This window comes from Camelus bactrianus, chromosome 9 (genome assembly GCF_048773025.1).
Source record: "Camelus bactrianus isolate YW-2024 breed Bactrian camel chromosome 9, ASM4877302v1, whole genome shotgun sequence".
In the NCBI taxonomy this organism is placed as follows: domain Eukaryota; kingdom Metazoa; phylum Chordata; class Mammalia; order Artiodactyla; family Camelidae; genus Camelus; species Camelus bactrianus.
Window position 1 is genome coordinate 945,754 of NC_133547.1, and position 17,783 is coordinate 963,536.

General features: G+C 40.3%; 2 protein-coding genes and 1 non-coding gene across 3 annotated transcripts; 2 read left to right on the top strand and 1 right to left on the bottom strand.

Moving 5' to 3' along the window:
* Positions 1-908: 908 nt before the first annotated feature.
* LOC105074419 (vomeronasal type-1 receptor 1) lies at positions 909-1,910 on the bottom strand. The gene has a single exon (XM_074370820.1). The coding sequence runs from the start codon at positions 1,908-1,910 to the stop codon at positions 909-911; it is 1,002 nt and encodes a 333-aa protein (XP_074226921.1).
* A 415-nt stretch (positions 1,911-2,325) lies between these two features.
* TRNAT-CGU (transfer RNA threonine (anticodon CGU)) lies at positions 2,326-2,397 on the top strand. Its single transcript has one exon. It is a non-coding gene; the product is annotated as a tRNA-Thr (tRNA).
* An 11,843-nt stretch (positions 2,398-14,240) lies between these two features.
* LOC123618789 (vomeronasal type-1 receptor 1-like) lies at positions 14,241-15,190 on the top strand. The gene is made up of 2 exons (XM_045521805.2): positions 14,241-14,583; positions 14,796-15,190. The coding sequence occupies exons 1-2, from the start codon at positions 14,241-14,243 to the stop codon at positions 15,188-15,190; spliced, it is 738 nt and encodes a 245-aa protein (XP_045377761.2).
* The last annotated feature ends 2,593 nt before the right edge of the window (positions 15,191-17,783 follow it).

Below are 17,783 nucleotides of genomic sequence, written 5' to 3' on the forward strand. Positions count from 1 at the left end.
ACAAATAATTTGCAATAAGGAATGCTAGTATTTTCACCCACCTGATCACATCCCTCCCCTGCCCTTTCTTAAATAGAAGTTCAGACTTCCCCGCCTGTCCTTAGTGATTACCTCAAACCCCCCCTTCACTTCCTGCTGCTCTCCCATTTCTCATACTCCTAACACACGGGATCCATCCCACTCCAGGGAGGCTGCACACACCTTGCTCCCATGGGTCTTTCCAGGCCATTTTCCTCCAGTTGAGAACATGAACTCAATGCTTTAAAAATATATTTAAAGGAAACAAAAGTAAAAAACAAAAAACATTTCTGGAGTCTCTACAAGATCCACAATGACAGACTTTCCTGGGGCCTTAAATTCAGGAATTTTCCAACAACCCAAATGTCCATCGACAGATGACTGGATGAAGAAGATGTGGTGTGTATGTATTTCTACAACAGAATGCTGCTCAGCCATAAAAAAGAATACAATCGTGCCAGCTGCAGCCACATGGATGGACCTGGAGCTCATCATTCTAAGTGAAGTCAGCCGGAAAGAGAAAGAAAAACACCATACGGTATCACTTGTATTTGGAATCTATAAAAGACACAAGTGAACTTACCTCCAAAACAGAGACAGACTCAGAGACATAGAGAACAAACTTATGGTGAGCAGGGGGTAAACGGGGTGGCAAGGGATAAATTGGGAATTTGAAAATTGCACCTCTTGGGGAGTGAGGGTAATGTTCGCTGTCTGGATTGTGCTGGAGGTTTCATGGGTGTACACATCTAGCAAAATCCATCAAATTGTACATCTGAAGTATGTGTGGTTTACAGTACAGAAACTGCTTCATTATACACACGACCATTTTTAGTTCCCTGTTAAGACGGATACAGGCAGAGACATCACCGCCCTTACTGGCAACAGTGTCACCCGTTCTTGAACTTTAAGAGGCCCCCAAACGTCCACAGATGTTGAAATGGATAGGTGAACACCGCCGCCCAGACCCACCCAACTACAACCGGACGAGGAGACAGCGTTTTCCTCGCCCTGCAGGCAAAGCAGAACCGAGACACGCGGGTGTCACTGATGATGAGCACGAAGGGGCTGAACGTTGGAAAACACATGGCCACGAGGACAGAGACGTTCACCATCCACTGGCTGCGATTTGCCACCAGAGTCATCCAGATTGTCAAAACTATGTAGAGCAAACAGAATGCAAAGAAAGAGCTCACCAGGACCAGGAGGATGCGAGTGGCTCTGGCCTCGTGCGAAGGTCTAGGGGGGAGTCTGTGGCTGCAGAGGTGCTCGACTCGCCGTTTGTGCATGTACAGGATGAGAACGATGTTGCCACTGGCCCAGATACTGAAACCTAAACTCATAGTATCAGGGGAGAAACACAGGACAGCCAGTAATAAGCCTACAAAACCCTCTTCTAGATGCCAAGAACAGTATCCATAATTTCTTTTCATACTAAGGTTCTTCCATTGCAACGGACCCTTTATTATTAAGGGAAGACATGAATTAATCACGATATGCACAATCCAGCAGAGGGAACAGCAGAAGACGATGAGCTTTAGGGATCTGAGCTTGAGCTCCATCCACCTCCAGATACTGGGCTTGAGCTTAATGGCCTGGAAGCCGTTGAAGAGGCAGACGGTGCTGAAGGAAACGCCTGCGGCCACTCCGTGGAGGCAGAAGACCAGCTTACACCCAGGGTCATCCGGGAAATACGTCCATCCGAACACTGCCAGAGTCTGAGGTGCGCCCTTGGAGAAGAGAGCCACGGAGCTGGCTGAGACCAGCTGCGTGAGGACCGGGTCAGTGGGTCTCAGACTGTGTCTGGTGAGCAAAGTGAAATTGTAAAGACAAAGGAGGGAGGTATTTCCGACGAGGCTGATTCCCGTCTGAGTGAGGAACACGACGCCCATTTCCGAGCTGGGGGAAAACATCACATCAGCACCGAGAGGGCACCGGGTTCACTGACGTGAGAGGATTGAACAGCAGAACAAATGAAAGGTGATGTCAACACCACGTCCCTCAATTTTCAGTACGCGGCCTGCACTGTATACAGTGTCACGTGCTGTCTGCAGCGGAGTCTCTGCTCAGGCAGGCAGAGGCAACGCCAGACCCGGGTTGGAAAAAGCCTCCGTACTCACCTCCCAGGGGGACTGGAGGTGGCCAGACGCACAGCAGGGTCCTCTGTGGCTGGAGAGACGAGTGAGGGGGTTGCGTGGGTACTGACACGCATCTTCCCAACCACGTACTCTCACATGAAAAAGACAAGATGCAGAGCCTGTGGGGAGTAGGTTTCTTTTTTTATTTTATTTTTGAATGTAGAGAGGTGATGGTGTAGCTCAGTGGTAGAGCGCATGGTTCGTATGAATGAGGTCCTGGGTTCAATCCCCAGTACCTTCACTAAATAAACCAGTAAATAAACATAATTATCTCCCTCCAAGAAAGAAAAGAATAAAAATTATAAGAAGGGAGAGGAATATAAATTAGAGGGCAGAGACTGAAAATATTGATCAAAATTAGATGTCAAAATCCAAAAAAAAAAAAATTACCCTGGTTGCCTCTCACATGATGTTCTATACATACTTGTAAAAAAATCTGAAGTTACACAGAGGCATGTAGGAAAATTAAAGTACCTAAAAGAAATACTAAACACTTGTCCTGACTCATATTTTGCTAATTATACAGGCATTAATTAGAAACATTAAAAAATCTATTAATATAATTGGTAAATAAGACTTTCATTATAAAGCAAGAGAATATAGAAATAATTTATACAAAAACTCAAAAGCCTCTAAGTCTCGGGGGAAATAAGGCACACAGCATGTAACTGTAAAACACGTACGTATTCCTTAGATCTTTTCTCTTTCTGGTGGTGGTGGTGGGAGGTAACAGGTTTATCCTCTTGTTCATTCGCAGAGGCGGCACTGGGGATTGACCCCAGAGCCCCGCGCGTGCCAAGCACGTGCTCTACCACTGAGCTATACTCTCCCTCGCATTTCTTTTCCCTGAAAGAATCCAGACATCGTAAACAAGTCCACAGAAACGGCCACCTGAAGTGCCAAGACTGATATCCAAAAGCCATTTCTCACTAACAGAAAGCAAGGTATCTTGAAAGTACATAATGCTTCTGAGTGTGGGGCAGAAAACGTCCAAAATGTCCCTAAAACCTCTTGTCAAACAGACAAGTTAGCCACATTTCTGTAAATAAGCATCTTCCCGCTCCAGACATGGCAGAAAGACTGAGCCTTCCTCTTCTCTAAATAAATGTTAACATTCTTCTAATAAGGACAAAACGCTACAGGGATATTGTTACAGACTCCACCTAGGCCGGCATGCTCTCTCCCCCCAGACAAAACAAATGCCCAGAGTGGTGCCTGTCACTCGGACACCAGGCGCCAGCTCAGCAGCTGGGAGCACGTCTATCTGATCGTTGGTCACCTGCCTGGAGCCCGAGGCCTTGAGAGTGAACGCGGCGAGGCCCCCCGTGTTTGGTCAGGGACAGAGGAGGCATGATTTCAGACAAGGCTGCAGCAGGAAGGAGAGAGAGATGTCAGGTGGTTTCAATGCAGGTGAACGAGGGTGGCAATATGCCATGGCTTCCTAAAAAAAAAAATTATGAAAAAAAACTGTCCTGAATGTGTGTGTCTATAGGTGTGTGTCTAGTTTTATGTTCCCATCACCCAAAACAGAATTATTTCTCTATAAGGATGACTGACTTTTCTAGTGATGTCTGTCTCCAAATCTGACACTTACCTGACCAGAACCGCTGCTGACCTGGCTGGCATGTCCTGTCAGGACAGCGCGTGCCTGGGCAGCCCTCGTGCGGGTGTACAAAGGGGGCGTCTCAGCCCCGAGATGAGGGTTTGGCCTCTTGTGACCTCATCTCCTTGTCGGGAGGCGATTATCATTTCACCTGTCGGGGCACTGACAGGGTGGCCAGGGAGGGAAGAGGGCCTGTGAGAAACACCCGTGGATTGTGCCCTTGGAGAAAGCTGCAAACGGGAGTGACGGGCTCACCAACGGGGACGGCAGAGATGGGAGTGAAATGAACAACGGTCCCCAGGGAAGGGGAGCCGGGGACCCGGAGCGCCAGCAAGCGGGGGAAGTCCAGCACACGGCTCTGTTTGATTTTTAATCACCTTGTTGGTTTTGTCTTCAAAACATGAGTCTTGTTTTTATTCCTGAGCCTCTGAGGTACCACTGACGCTGAAGGGAGGACAGTCAATGAATACACTCAGAGCCAGGCATGTGACAGTGACACTGGGTGCTTCAAGAAATGCTTTATAGCTTATGTGGACCATGCACTTTTCTGGGCCCAGGAGATAGATCAGTACGCAAACCATTAAAGTAATCTTGCCACGGTGGACTGTTTATTCTGGCTGAGAGACCCAGACAGTAAGTGAAGCACCCAAGTTATTATGCAGTGCATTATTAGAAGCTGACGGGCTTAATGAAAAAGAGGAAAGAAGAGGATACAGATGGAGAAAAACATGAGCGTAGGCTGAACAGGATGCTCACAGTACGACTCAAACTGATAGTATTTTAGAAAATGCTTTTTAGCACACGTACAACAGATAAACAAGGACCTACTGTGGAGCACAGGGGACTACATTCAATTTCTTGTAGTAACATAACGGCAGAGAATCTGAAAAGAAAAAATATACATGTAGGTAACTGTATAACTGAATCGCTTCTCTGTACACCTGAAACTAACGTTGTACACCAACTACACGTCAATAAAAATAAAATTTAAAAAGGAAAAAGAAAACACTTTAATGAGATGAGGAAAAACTGGTTTGTTTGCAATCCAACATATACGGATATTTTTTCTTGGTGTTGCCTACTGAATAGTCCTTGTGGCCTAATGTTGAAGGACAATAAATACAGTGACTGTTTCATCACTGAACGTAGGTGAAATATTTTAATGACAGATCCTATTTCTGGTCTTTGCGGTAGGGTTTTGTTTTGTCCCCTTCCACTTCTACTTCGTTTCAAAAAATGTTAAGAAGGGTTGAAATTGAATCAAATTATGTGATCCACTTGATTAACTTATTTTTATTGAAGTATAGTCTGTTGCGATGTGTCAGTTTCTGGTGTACAGCATCATGTTTCGGTCATACATACATATATTCATTTTCACATTCTTTTTGATTAAAGGTTACTACAAGCTATTGAATACAGTGCCCGGTGCTATAAAAGAAGAAATTTGTTTTTTATATGTGATTCATTTGACATGATTATGTGATAGATCTCATTTTCGACTAAGCAGTGAAACACATGAAACCATTTTGGGATTTTAAAAATTCTGATATAATTTCCAGCTTACAGAAAAGCTGCAAGGATTTCAAAAAGATACACTTGTAAGCATTTTTTTCCAACTTTAAAAACTTTGTATTTTGATCTATTTACTTGAATCTTTTTTCTTTCTTTTTATGTTTTTACACTGAACAATTGGTGTATGGTTTGGAAATATTTTTCTTCTTTGCCAGTGAATCCTTCAGTGCTTAATTCCTGGAATAATGGGAATTTTCCTTTATAGACTCAGAATACTAGATTGAAATCAGGAATTTTAATATTGGCACAATACTACTATTAAAATAACAATACATAACACATTACCATCATTTGTTTCAATATTGCCCTTTGTAGGGGGAGTAATTAGGTTTATTTATTCATTTAATGGCAGTACTGGGGACTGAACCCAGGACCTCGTGCATTCTAAGCATGCACTCTACCCCTGAGCTATAGCCTCCCCTCATCCAGTATTCTCCTTCTTAAGTATTTTTCCTCATCCAGGTCCAAATCCAGATTCATATATTGCATTTAGTTTTCACGTCTCTTTATGCCCCTTTGACAAAAGTCCCTCAGCCTTTATTTGAGTTCTTTGGACTTGTCCTATTTTTAAGATGACAGGTCCACTAGTTTGAAAATTTCCCCCCTATTTCTCTAATGTTTGCAAATCATTAGAATAAGTTTTTTAATTTTTGTAGGGAAATGTGTCTTTCTCCCAGTATTGTACAGGAGACACACGATGTTTGTGGGTTTTTTGATACTGATCATATTATTTTTTGTCACTGAAATTTTGTCAGGCTTCCCAACGTTAAACGTACTACTTTTCCCATTGTATTTAGTAAATAATTAGAAAATATTTTGAAACTATATAAATACATTGATCCATAACAATCTGTCATCGCCAGCTTTAAAACCACTGATGACTTTCTAACTCTCTCAGTCTAGACATACTAGTTGATGTTCTACTGCGGGGGAGACCCCCGTTTCTTCTATTGGTCCTTCGTTCATTTATTCTTTCATGTATTCACATCCACAAGGATTCATGGATTCCTAGATATTTCACTGGGCTGTAAGAGGCGATTGTCAGTTGTAGACTGTGATGCTCGAGTGTCCCCGCCTGCGCTGGGGAGGGCTTCTTAGAGCTGCTTTGTCCTCCGGTCATGTCACCACTGTTCTTGGGGTACTTCCTTCTGGTGCAACGAGAAAGCACAGACTACTGCTTGCAGCTTCCTTGCACTGCTCGGCAATCAGCCTTTCCTCCATCGAGTTTTTTTAGTTCCTTTTTGTGGAGAGTGGTATTGAGAAACCAAGTTCCAGGCAGGAGATGGATTTAATGCTGCTGGTGAGCCACTGCCTCTAGATTCTCTCAGAATATAATGAAATTAGGTCCACAAATGTTATCCATCCAGGGATGCAAACAAAACTACTGGTCAGAGTTCAAGAAATCTATATATATTTAGATACGATAATACTTACATTAAAAGGAATGCACAAACTTTACCTGTACAATTTGAAGACTCTGGTAAATGCATTTATCCATCTAGTCCGTTCCCACAAAAGGCATCGATCAGTTCCACGATGCCAGAAAATTCCCGCTTGCTTGACCTTCCCTTTAGAGAGGCAACGTTTTATGTTATTCTAAAAACGCACTTAGGTTTTACTTGTTCTATAAGAGGAATTCATTTTCAAGAACCACTTAGAACTATTTTGTGTCTGACTTTTCTAACTCCTATGAGATTCATCCAAGATGGTCTATTAGTAATTCACTCCCTTTTACTGATGAGTAGGATGCAGTGTTTTAAAAATATGTCAAAAGTGTTTACCTGTCATCTTGTTGATGGACATTTGAGCTGTTTCCAGTTTGCAGACATTAAGATTATGTATGTTGATCCATAGCTTTAAGTCCTGTGTGTGCACAGACTTATATTTCTCTTGGGTGAATACATTCAGGTGGAATTGCTAGTTCATGTATTTAATTTTATTTGATTAATTCTTTGAAACTTTAAAATTATTTAATTTTATACTTTTATGTTATTAAAAAGTGACAATCTTTTTCCACAGTGTCTTGGCCATTTCCATTCCCACCATCAACATCTGTAAGATGTAGTTACATTCCTGCCAGTATTTGGTGTCATCAGAGTTTATCACTTCATGCTTTTCTACTGTATTTGTAATGGTCTATCTTTGAGGTTATAATTTGCATTTCCCTGACTGATAAAGTTAAAACTTTATCAAGTGCTTTATGACCTTCAGACACCTTCCGTTGTAAAACGTGCATTCAAGTATTCTGAGCATTTATTTAATGGGCTGTTGATGTTTTTATCACTGAGTTGTAGGGATTTCACAGACTCTAGGTTCAAGGCCTCTACTCTGTGGGATACAAGATCTGCTTCATCTTCCCTGTCCAGTGTGATCTGGTGTAAGTTGTAATGATTAGATCCATGATCCATCCTGAATTAGTTTCCTGCATAGCAGGAGGTAAAGGCTTCCGTTTACTTTGTTTCATGTGCTTCTCCAATGGTTACAGCACAATTTGTTGAAGATTTTTCCTTCCCCAGTGAATGACCATTTTGGCAAATCAGTTGAGTCCAGGTCTACACTTATTTCTGGAATCTCTTTGTCGTACACTCATCTGCTTCTCTACCTTAAAGCCAGCCTGTTATACTGTTTATCATACCTTTATTGTCAGTGTCACAGGTTTTTCTTCTTTTTAAATATTGTTTTTTCTATTTTAGGTCCTGTGTTTTTCCATATTAATGTTACAGTAAGACTGTCAATTTCTACAATTAAAAGTGCTTGCTGGATAATAACTGAGATTCTCTTGCACTATTTATTATTTTATGAAAAATCAATATCGGTTTTTTTGGAGCGGAGAGGGAGGTAATTAGGTTTGTTTATTTATTTATTTTTAGAGGAGGCACTGGGGATTGAACCCAGGACCTTGTGCATGCTAAATGTGTGCTCTACCACTGAGCTATAACCTCCCTCCTGAAAAATCAGTATCTTAGAGTCAACTTTTCAATATGTTTATTTCCATCTATTAAGTCTTCCTTAATCTCCCTCGGGATTCTTTCATTGCTTCAAAGTTAGAGAGTTTAGATGCATTTTGTTTAATTCAATCCCAGCTAGTTTATATTTTTATGCTACTTTAAATTTAATTTCCATATATTTGCTGTTTACATATAGAAATAAAAATTTTTATAGGTTGAGAATGGATCCTATAATCTTGCTATGTTCAATCCCCAGTACCTCCATTAAATATGTAAATAAATAAATCTAATCCCCCAACCCCCCCCCCACCAAAAAAGGATAAAATACTGGGCTGTAGAAAAATGAGAAAAAAGTTATTAAAAAACATTAAGGCAGGGAAGGGGGTGGGAAGGCATAAATTGGGAGCTCAAGATTTGCAGATACTAACTAGATAAACAAGTTTATACTGTACAGCACAGGGAACTGTATTCAATATCTTGCAGTAACTTATGGTGAAAAAGAATATGAAAATGAATCTATGTATGTTCCTATATGACTGAAGTATTACTCTGTACACCAGATATTGACACAACATTGTAAAACTGATTATACCTCAATAAAAATATATATACAAAAAAACCCAAGAAACAAACCAAAAAGACATTAAATTTCCTGATTTTGTTCATTATACTCAGAATATGTGAGATAATGTTCACTCATTTAGGAAATACAACCAAAGTATCCACTGATGAAACGGCTCAGTGTTCCCAACTTACTCTCAAAATGGCTTTTAAAGAACACTCTGTACACATGGAGACACAAAACATTTATACAACCAAGATAGATGAATCTTCATTAATTTTATAAAGAATACCTACCAAATTCTCTTAACAAATATTGTTACCTCAAAGTTGATTGTTAAAATATTCCCGAGATTAGGACCAAAAGACGACACACAGCCGCTCTGCGCACTCACACCGCGCGGTGCTGGAGGTGCTCGCTCACGCAGTAAGGCAAGACAGTGAACGTATGACAATCGGAAAGGAAGAAAGCTGCCGTTCCTCACAACCTCAGCTGCTTCCTCAAGTGCCATCTTCACTCTGAGTCCTACCAGGGACACCCATTACTGTGTCAGCCACCCTAATCCCCTGTAGCCTGCTCCTGCTGCTTTCTATAGGCTTCGCTGCCTTCTGATATACCAGGTATCCGAGGTGCTCTGTTTATTCTATGTTTCCATCAACCACAGTGTAAGTTCCGAAAGGGAAAGTTCCTTTTAAGTTTTGGGTTCTGATATATCTCATATACCAAAAAAAAAAAAAAAAAAAAAAAAAAAATAGTGCACGATCCACAGAAGGTATGCAATAAATATTTGTTGAATCAGATTTCCCGTTCGTTTGTATCACTTTGGAAACTTTTTTTGTTCTGCTCATTCCCTGTTTCTACTTTCAACTTCAGAAGCCTTAGTGCCCTCTTGAATGGGAAAAGACTAGACTATAATTTTGTGTTGAAACCCTCATGATGGCTAAACACCCACTGGAACCACGTGTTTACTTTCATTCTCTTACTTTTTAGACCTCAGTGTCCTCTGCTTACCTGCCCTTGAGATCGATTTTAATTTTTACGTTTCATGAACAAGGTGTTCCCCAGGTACTTCGGTAACTCCTGCTGGAAATTTTCAGCTGGAAATTAGTTTCCAGGGATGTACACCAGTCAACAATGTTGCTCACAAACAGCCTCCAGCCCCCTTGCAAATACCATCACTGCAATTACAGGTGGAATAACAATCCCTCCCCGGCAGAGCGATGAGATCATAGAGCCCACATCCCTTTCCCCTGGTACCGATGCCCACCTTCCACGCCTGCACAGGCGCTGGGCCTGCCGCTCAGCGGTCCTGGGAGCGGACAGCGCTGAGCGAGGAATGCTCCTCTTCAGGTAACGTCCACGCTCTTAGAAGGAAAATATCTCAGGAAGTCTAGTCATGCCTATTCTTGCTGAAATACTTGTTTTCCAAGTTTGAAACACATATTTTTATACATGGATATGTAGGAAATTTGTTGGCTGAGGAAACCAAAGGCAAATGACCACCCACCTGAGGATGCTCGCATACTCCGGCCCTTCCAGTTACAGCCCTCGCTGAAGTCCCCTCTCCCTTGTCCCCGACTACACATACTGAACCTCGCAAGCATGCGCTCTACAGGCTTCACGCTACAGGCACATGATGCACAGTCAGGCGGAGACGGTGGGCTCTTCGCCGCTGAGCAGAGACCTGGTACCCGTGTGACAGGTGCTGGTATAGGCTTTTCCTCTCTGGAGGAACAGCCTGGGCTTAACGGGGTCTATTAAGGTCTCTACATTTGGGGGGTGGTAATTAGGTTCACTTATTTATTTTTAATGGAGGTGCTGGGGATTGAAGCCAGGGCCTTGTGCCTGCTAAGCACACGCTCTACCACTGGCCTGTACCCTCCCCACTCTGCATTTTTAATTAGTATAAGGTTCTTAACATTTTCCTGCCATTTAGATAAGTCAAAGTCTCATTTTCTCTCCTGTTTTTGGAAATGCCAACCATCTACAAACATAAATATTGGGGAGGGAGGAAGACGGTGGACTTCAGACATAAAGGCTAATAATGAAGTTAGTGGACTTTACCAATCTTGAGGTTTAAGTATCGCTCTGCCAGTGGGTCACCCAGAAGTGCCTGGGCACTGCCATCTTTGTGCAATTATGATACCCCAACTTCAGTAAGTTCCTGGGTTGTCCAGTCTCTTCTCCCTTCCACGGTCCTCCAGCTCCCTCTCCTTCCCCTCCTTCCACCTACTTTAAGAAGAGGATTTCAAAAAGAACAACAATCTAACCAGAGACCCTGAATGAAGGCTATTTTCTACTCCCTCTTCTGAAAGCCAAAGTCCCTTAATTCTGATCTCCTCTGTGGATCCACAGTATCACTGTGACCAATAGGAAAGCATGGGCTTTTATTTCCCGTGAATCACTGCAGTTCTTCAAGTGTGGGTCGCCAGTAACCACAGCAGCACCGTCTTTTTATTTTAAAGAACGTTCTTAATCCTTAATTAATTATAATTCCCACAGTATATCTATTGACCTACTTTTTATTACTTGCATTCAATTACTGATTTATTTTTCAAAAGATTCCCAGATACACAGGTTGGTGTGTATACTTCTCAAGAGCCAATTTTCTTCCCTCAAACTTTAATTCTAGCTGCCCTCTTTATTTCAATTGTGTAACTAAGTTAATATATTGATAACTGAAATATTAGTGCAAAAGAAGTTACAAAGTATTTCTATAAATCCTACATGAAATAGCCCCTAAAATTGGAGGGTTTTTTTTAAATGCTTTTGAGGTAAAAGTGGGTGATGAGACCATACACATATAAATACATAAATCACTGAGTACTCAAGGTTTTCAACACCTCTCAACGTCCAGGCTAGTTTAACAAAGTACCAGCTGTAAAATTACTAAGTCCTGGGGATGTACTATACAGCATGGTAAAGAATTACTAGTTATAAATCATGCTTGATTAATTATGGGTGGTGAAAGCAAATTAAAGATATGTAAAGCTTCTTTCAGAGGAATTTTATCCAAAATAAAATTGGGGCAAATTAATGTATGTAATAGTTAAAAATAGTCAAATGTCATCTCAAATTCATTTGTAATTTTCTGATGATTCGTGAGACTATGTTAAAAGTTTTTATTTTTCCTAAGGACTGCATCTTCATACATAACATCAGCATTTCTTTTGTCTTTTGTTTACCTGTTTGGTATCAATACTGAAGGTGATTACTGATACTTTTTTATGTCCTACTATATTCTACTCTGTTCAGTATTTTAAGTTAAATATTTTATTTAGATTAATTTTAATGTGTGATATATTTCTTTTGCTTTCATTATCATTTCATGAAATAATCTTTTGTTTGTAGCATATGTAGTATTGATATACTCTAGCAAAGATTATGTAAAAATGCAGTCAATATTTTACCCGTGAGTTTTTTTTTTTTAGGTCCTATACATTATTTAAAGCTCTCTAAGGTGTGAGATAAAAAATTTACTTCTGTTTTTCAACCACTATTCTTTTAATACTGTGTAACAAAGTAAAATAATTATTTTTCCAACTAATCTTAATTGACTTTTATTTAAGGATAATGTGTGTATGTGTATGTTAACTGCAGGCTTCCTGTTTCATACCATCTCTAATTCTACACATGAACATCCGTAAAGGCAATTGCTAGCAGACTCTGTCTTTGTTAGGGGAAAATTCTTTTCATTGCAAGTTTCAATCTTACTAATTTTTAAAAACATTTTTAAACTGTAGAGAAAATTAAGAAAGACTGACATTCAAATAATATTAAATCAACACACTTATGCAAATTGAATGACTTTCAATATTAGAATTCCCCTTTTAGTTTTCAATGTACCGCTCTACTGATGTACATTTTGTCCTGAAGTTGACACATAAAACTAGTTCTTACTTTTGTTTCAATATCCCTTTATCAGTTTCTAGAATAAATACTCAATTCCTTAAAAACTTAACCACTGTGAGATTCTAAAGTGACCCCAGATGTTTGGGAAAGCTTCCTCACTTGGTGGTCGGAGAAGACCTTCTAGAGTTACACATTTTTTTAAGATATAAATTTTCTTCTAGTGAGAAACTGCATTTTCTGAATACAGCTGACGTAATGGGAATGGTAATTACCTGGGAGTTGGTCTAATGGAAAAATATACAATATATATTTATGCTTCAGATAAAATACAGGTCAAGATAATGAGAATTCTTCCAAATGAATGAAAAGTATAGACTCCTCCTTAAACGCTTTGCATTTTTATTTCTGTTTGTTTTTTTTTTAATTTTAGTGAAAGCCTCACTTCCAAACTACGTCAAAATACTTAATTTCAAAATATTTTTATCACTGTTTTTCTGAACAGTATGGTCATAGGAAATTTTAACATCTTTGTAGATATTTTTGCCTTGATACATTTCAGTAGAAATATATAGTCCAAACATTTTTTAAAGTTACTTAAAGTCTTATTACTTTGTATGAATAGGCCACACCTCTTATTACATAATGAGCCTTATATATTTTATCATAATTTTGCCTTTGAATTTTATGAGTTTTAATTATACTTAAAATGAATATTGTTAGTTACTTATGTAAAATATGTATATCTATCTAAAAGCAAAAACTGTAACGCAAGAGCAGTTCATACACAACTAGCTTTCATTTCTGCTCCTCCAGCTTGGATTGTCTATGCATCTGTATGTCATTCATTTCATATGGGTTTGGGGCTCATTCTTATACAGATTTTAAAAGCAATTAAATACACATACATGCATGTATTCATATCCATATTCATTATCAGAACCATAGGAAATTGTAGCATACTCTGCACTCTCTTTCCCACTCCCTGTTGTCTTCTCATTTACTTAAAAATATATCCCGGAAATAATTTCATACACATGTATAGAGAGGTTCTTCATTCAGTTTTACAGACGCTGATGTCTTATTGTGTGAATGGTACATTATTTATTTAAACATTCTCTTTTATTGGACATTTAATTTGTTTCCAACATGGGACTCAAATTATTTATTTATTTTCGGGGTTTTTTTTTGGAGGAGGAGTAGGTGTGTCTGATTTTTTATTTTTAGGTGACGTGCTGGGGATCAACCCCAGGACCCTCTCATTTTCTCTCCTGTTTTTGGAAATGCCAACCATCTACAAGATGTGCATGCTGCACATGCACTCTACCACTGAGATATGCCTTCCCCCCCAATATGGGGCTCTAATGCGCTTTGAACCCATAAATACATATTAACGTCCATTTAAATTGAGAAAATGTTTTGCTTAAAGACGAGGAAAATGTGTTATATTTATCATTAGGAACTGCTGGGTGGATGAAGGAAATACATTTTTGTTTATGTTTCTACCATTTTTGGACTCAAATTAGCCACGTCCCCTAGAGGCTGGCGTGATGGGCTCTGCCAACCTGGACGCAGGGACTGCCTTCCTCACTCAGACGGGAGCTGGGATCCTGGGCAACTCCTTCCTCTTCAGTCTTCTTAGCTTCACTCCGCTCACTGGACACAAGCTGACACCCACAGACATGATACGCCACCAGCTGGGCTTAGCCAGCAGCTTGGTCCTTTTCTCCAGAGGGATCCCACAGACAATGGCAGAGTTTGGATGGAAAAATTTCCTGGACGATGCTGGGTGTAAACCTGTCGTGTATTTACACAGAGTGGCCAGAGGGGTGTCCCTCAGCCCCACCTGCCTCCTCAATGGTTTCCAGGCCGTTAAGCTCTGTTTGAGGACCTGTAGGTGGATGGAGCGCAAAATGAGATCCCCAAAGTGCACTGGCTTCTGCTGCTCCCTCCGCTGGGCCCTGCACCTCTCGGTAAATGTCTTTATTCCAATGAGAGTAGTTGGACCAAGAAACAGCTAAAACGTAAGTGCAAAAAAAAACCCCAAAACTACAGATACTGTTTTTCACTCAGATCAGACAGATTTCCAGTCGCATTGCATGCAGGCATATTCTTCTCCTTTGATGCTGTATGTCTGGGCCGCATCACGTGGGCTAGAGGCTCCACGGTCATCCTCCTGACCAGACACAAGCAGCGAGGCCAGCACGTCCTCAGCAGCAGCCGCTCCGCCCGAGCCTCCCACGAGGCCCGAGCCACGCGCACCATCCCGGCCCTGGCGAGCGCCTTTGTCTTCTACTCGTTCTCTTGCACTTCAGCTCTTTATGTCACGCTCACGGCGTCACCAGGTCAGCGGCTGGTAGACCTCCCCGTGTTCCTGGCTTCGTGCTTCCCGACTCTTAGTCCCTTTTTGCTCATCGCCAGTGACATCCGTATCTCACGACTCTTCTTTGATTTCTGGGCCAGAATTTCATTTATTGCTGATCTGCCTAAACAGCTATAATTCATCTGATTTGTGCAGTTGGGTAAATAATAAATTTAGTATTTTAAAAACCTTTAATGAATATAGGTGATTATTAGATGCTAAGAATTCTGCTAGGAATCTGTGACACATGGAGCATAAAACCAAACATATTTCCACTTTCCTAGAACTTCTAGTGTTACCAGAAATTGAAATCATATACTCAGTCATACTGAACTTAATTTATGCTTCTTTGTAAAGAGTGGAGAGTCCTGGGAAAGCTTTGAGGAAGTACAAAGCAGCAAAACATCAAATTTTGTGATCAAGACTAGTATTGTTGTGTACTTGTTTTTCATAGAGTTACCGGAAAATTTGAGTTTTTAAAGCGTTGTATTCAGTAGTCCCAGGGAGAGAAAAAGCACTTGTAAAGACTCCTTAATTGCAAGTCACAAGGAGCCCCCAGCGACCTGACAACGTCTGCCACGTCCGGTGCTGATGCGGAGGGAGGGGGACTGTGCTGGAATGTGAAGCAGTACACACACGTGATGACTGGCTTGGCACAAACTAGCCAAGCATTCTCATCTGTGTTGTAAGAATAGTAAGTCCAGTTTAGGTTTAGCCAGACGGACAACATCAGCAGCTCTGATTATTATAAATTATTTTTGTAAATATTCAATTAAATACATATCTATTGTAAAAAGTTACATTTTCACCTTTTTTAATTTTAGTTGATTTTTTAATTGTATTAACTGATCCTAAAAAGTGAATCACTCTAATTTCTGTAGGGTCAAGGTTTTGTTACTTAACATTCCCTTTTTATGCTCAGATAATGCAAATTAATGGCCAAACTTTTAGTATAACTTAAGTTACATGTTCCTTCTTTATTTTCCCTGGTATTCAAGTGACAAAGAATCTTCTTTTCAATTACCTGATTATCATATCCTTGTCATTTAAGGCTTCTCAAGTTCTTCTAAGGCTTTTAATATCCCTGTGTCATTCTCCTGGCAAATCAGATATTTCACATAAATGTTTACAGTTAGCTACATAATGTCTTGAATTTCATTTTATTTCCTGGAAATATACAACCTTTAATCTTTTGTACCAAAATTATGACCTTAATCCAGAGCTATCTTACAATTTTTGATTACATATCACAGTGGTCTTCAAAGTCAAACACATATCAGAAAGAAAAGCAAGTCTGTGAAACCCAGATTGTGGGCCCTCAACTCCAATGTTTCTGAACTAGTTGGTCAGAGACAGGACACAAGAATCTGCACTTCTAATAGGTTCCCAGAGGATGCTATGATACTCGCCCAGGAACTTATCGTGTGACTCACAAGTCTAATTTTTATTAAATTTCACATAATTTCTATGAATTTTTGTGCCCAAACTTAAGCTTTATTATGACACGGGTTTTGTCATTTCATTGACCAATTCTTTCCAGATTTACAGTGAGGAAAGGAATTGGTATCTTTCATTTGATGCTGATTTAAAATATTTATACTTAGCAAATAAAACTCACTAGCAGCGGGGGAGGGTACAGCTCAGTGGTAGAGTGTGTGCTCAGCACGCACTGGGGTCCTGGCTTCAATCTCAACTTCCTCCTCTAAATAAACAAACAAACAAACCTAATCCCTCCCCACAAAGAAAAACAAACCAAAAGAAGCCTCACCAACAGAAGTGACATTACCCAAAGTGGTGGCGTAGGGAATCTGCAATCCCTGCCCTGCCACTAAAGCAGAGATGACTCTGGTTAAAAAAACTGTCAGAATCAGCTCTTTCGGGAATCTGAAATCTAACATGGAAACTTACAATCACGAGGGGAGTGTTTAATAAACAAAGAAGTTGCCAAATTTTGGAAAACGATATTGCAGTCTGTTAACTCACCTTCCCACCACCCCCACCTCCCCGGGTTTGCTGATGACTTGGGGGCATTATGGAACTTGTCCAGAAGACTTGGGGCTGTGAGCTGCAGCATGTCTGACCACTCCCAGGGGATCAGCTGAGTGATCTGCCTCTGTTTTGCCCCCTCCCAATAGTCCCAGAGCAGCAGTGACCTTCTGAGTGCCATCTGTCAAAAGCACTTAAAGACAAATATCCTGGCTGTTTCTCTAAAAAGATCAACAAAATTGATAAGCCTTTAGTTAGACTGACTAGAGGAAAATAAGAGTGAAGACTCAAATTACTAAAGTCAGAAATCCAAGTGGGTCATTATTACTGATCTGGCAGAAATATATACAAGTAGGAGGCAACGCTGCGAACAAGTATATTCCAATAAAGCAGATGGAAAGTTCCTACAAACAAATAAAATGCCAAAACTAACTCAAGAAGTAGAACATTTGAATAGACCTACAAGAAATAAAGACACTATTAACAGTAATAAAAAAAAAATCTACAAAGAAAATCCCAGGATCAAACGGCTTAACTGGTAAATGGGAACAAACATTTAAAGAAGAAATAACACTAATCTCTCTCAAACTGTGGGGGAAAAAAAAAGATGACCAACAGGACGCTTCAGAACTCATCCTACAAGGTCAGTAGGATGATGCCGAAAACAAAGACATCACGAGAAAAGAGTCCTCCAGAACCGTATCCCCTATGAATAAAAATACAAAAGTCATCAACAAAATGCTAG

Bases quoted from the DNA above. Each gene is read 5' to 3' on its own strand.
- LOC105074419 (XM_074370820.1), bottom strand. From the start codon at position 1,910: ATGGGCGTCGTGTTCCTCACTCAGACGGGAATCAGCCTCGTCGGAAAT.
- LOC123618789 (XM_045521805.2), top strand. From the start codon at position 14,241: ATGGGCTCTGCCAACCTGGACGCAGGGACTGCCTTCCTCACTCAGACG. The intron at 14,584-14,795 runs GTAGGTGGATGG...CATTGCATGCAG, and splicing joins TAAGCTCTGTTTGAGGACCT to GCATATTCTTCTCCTTTGAT.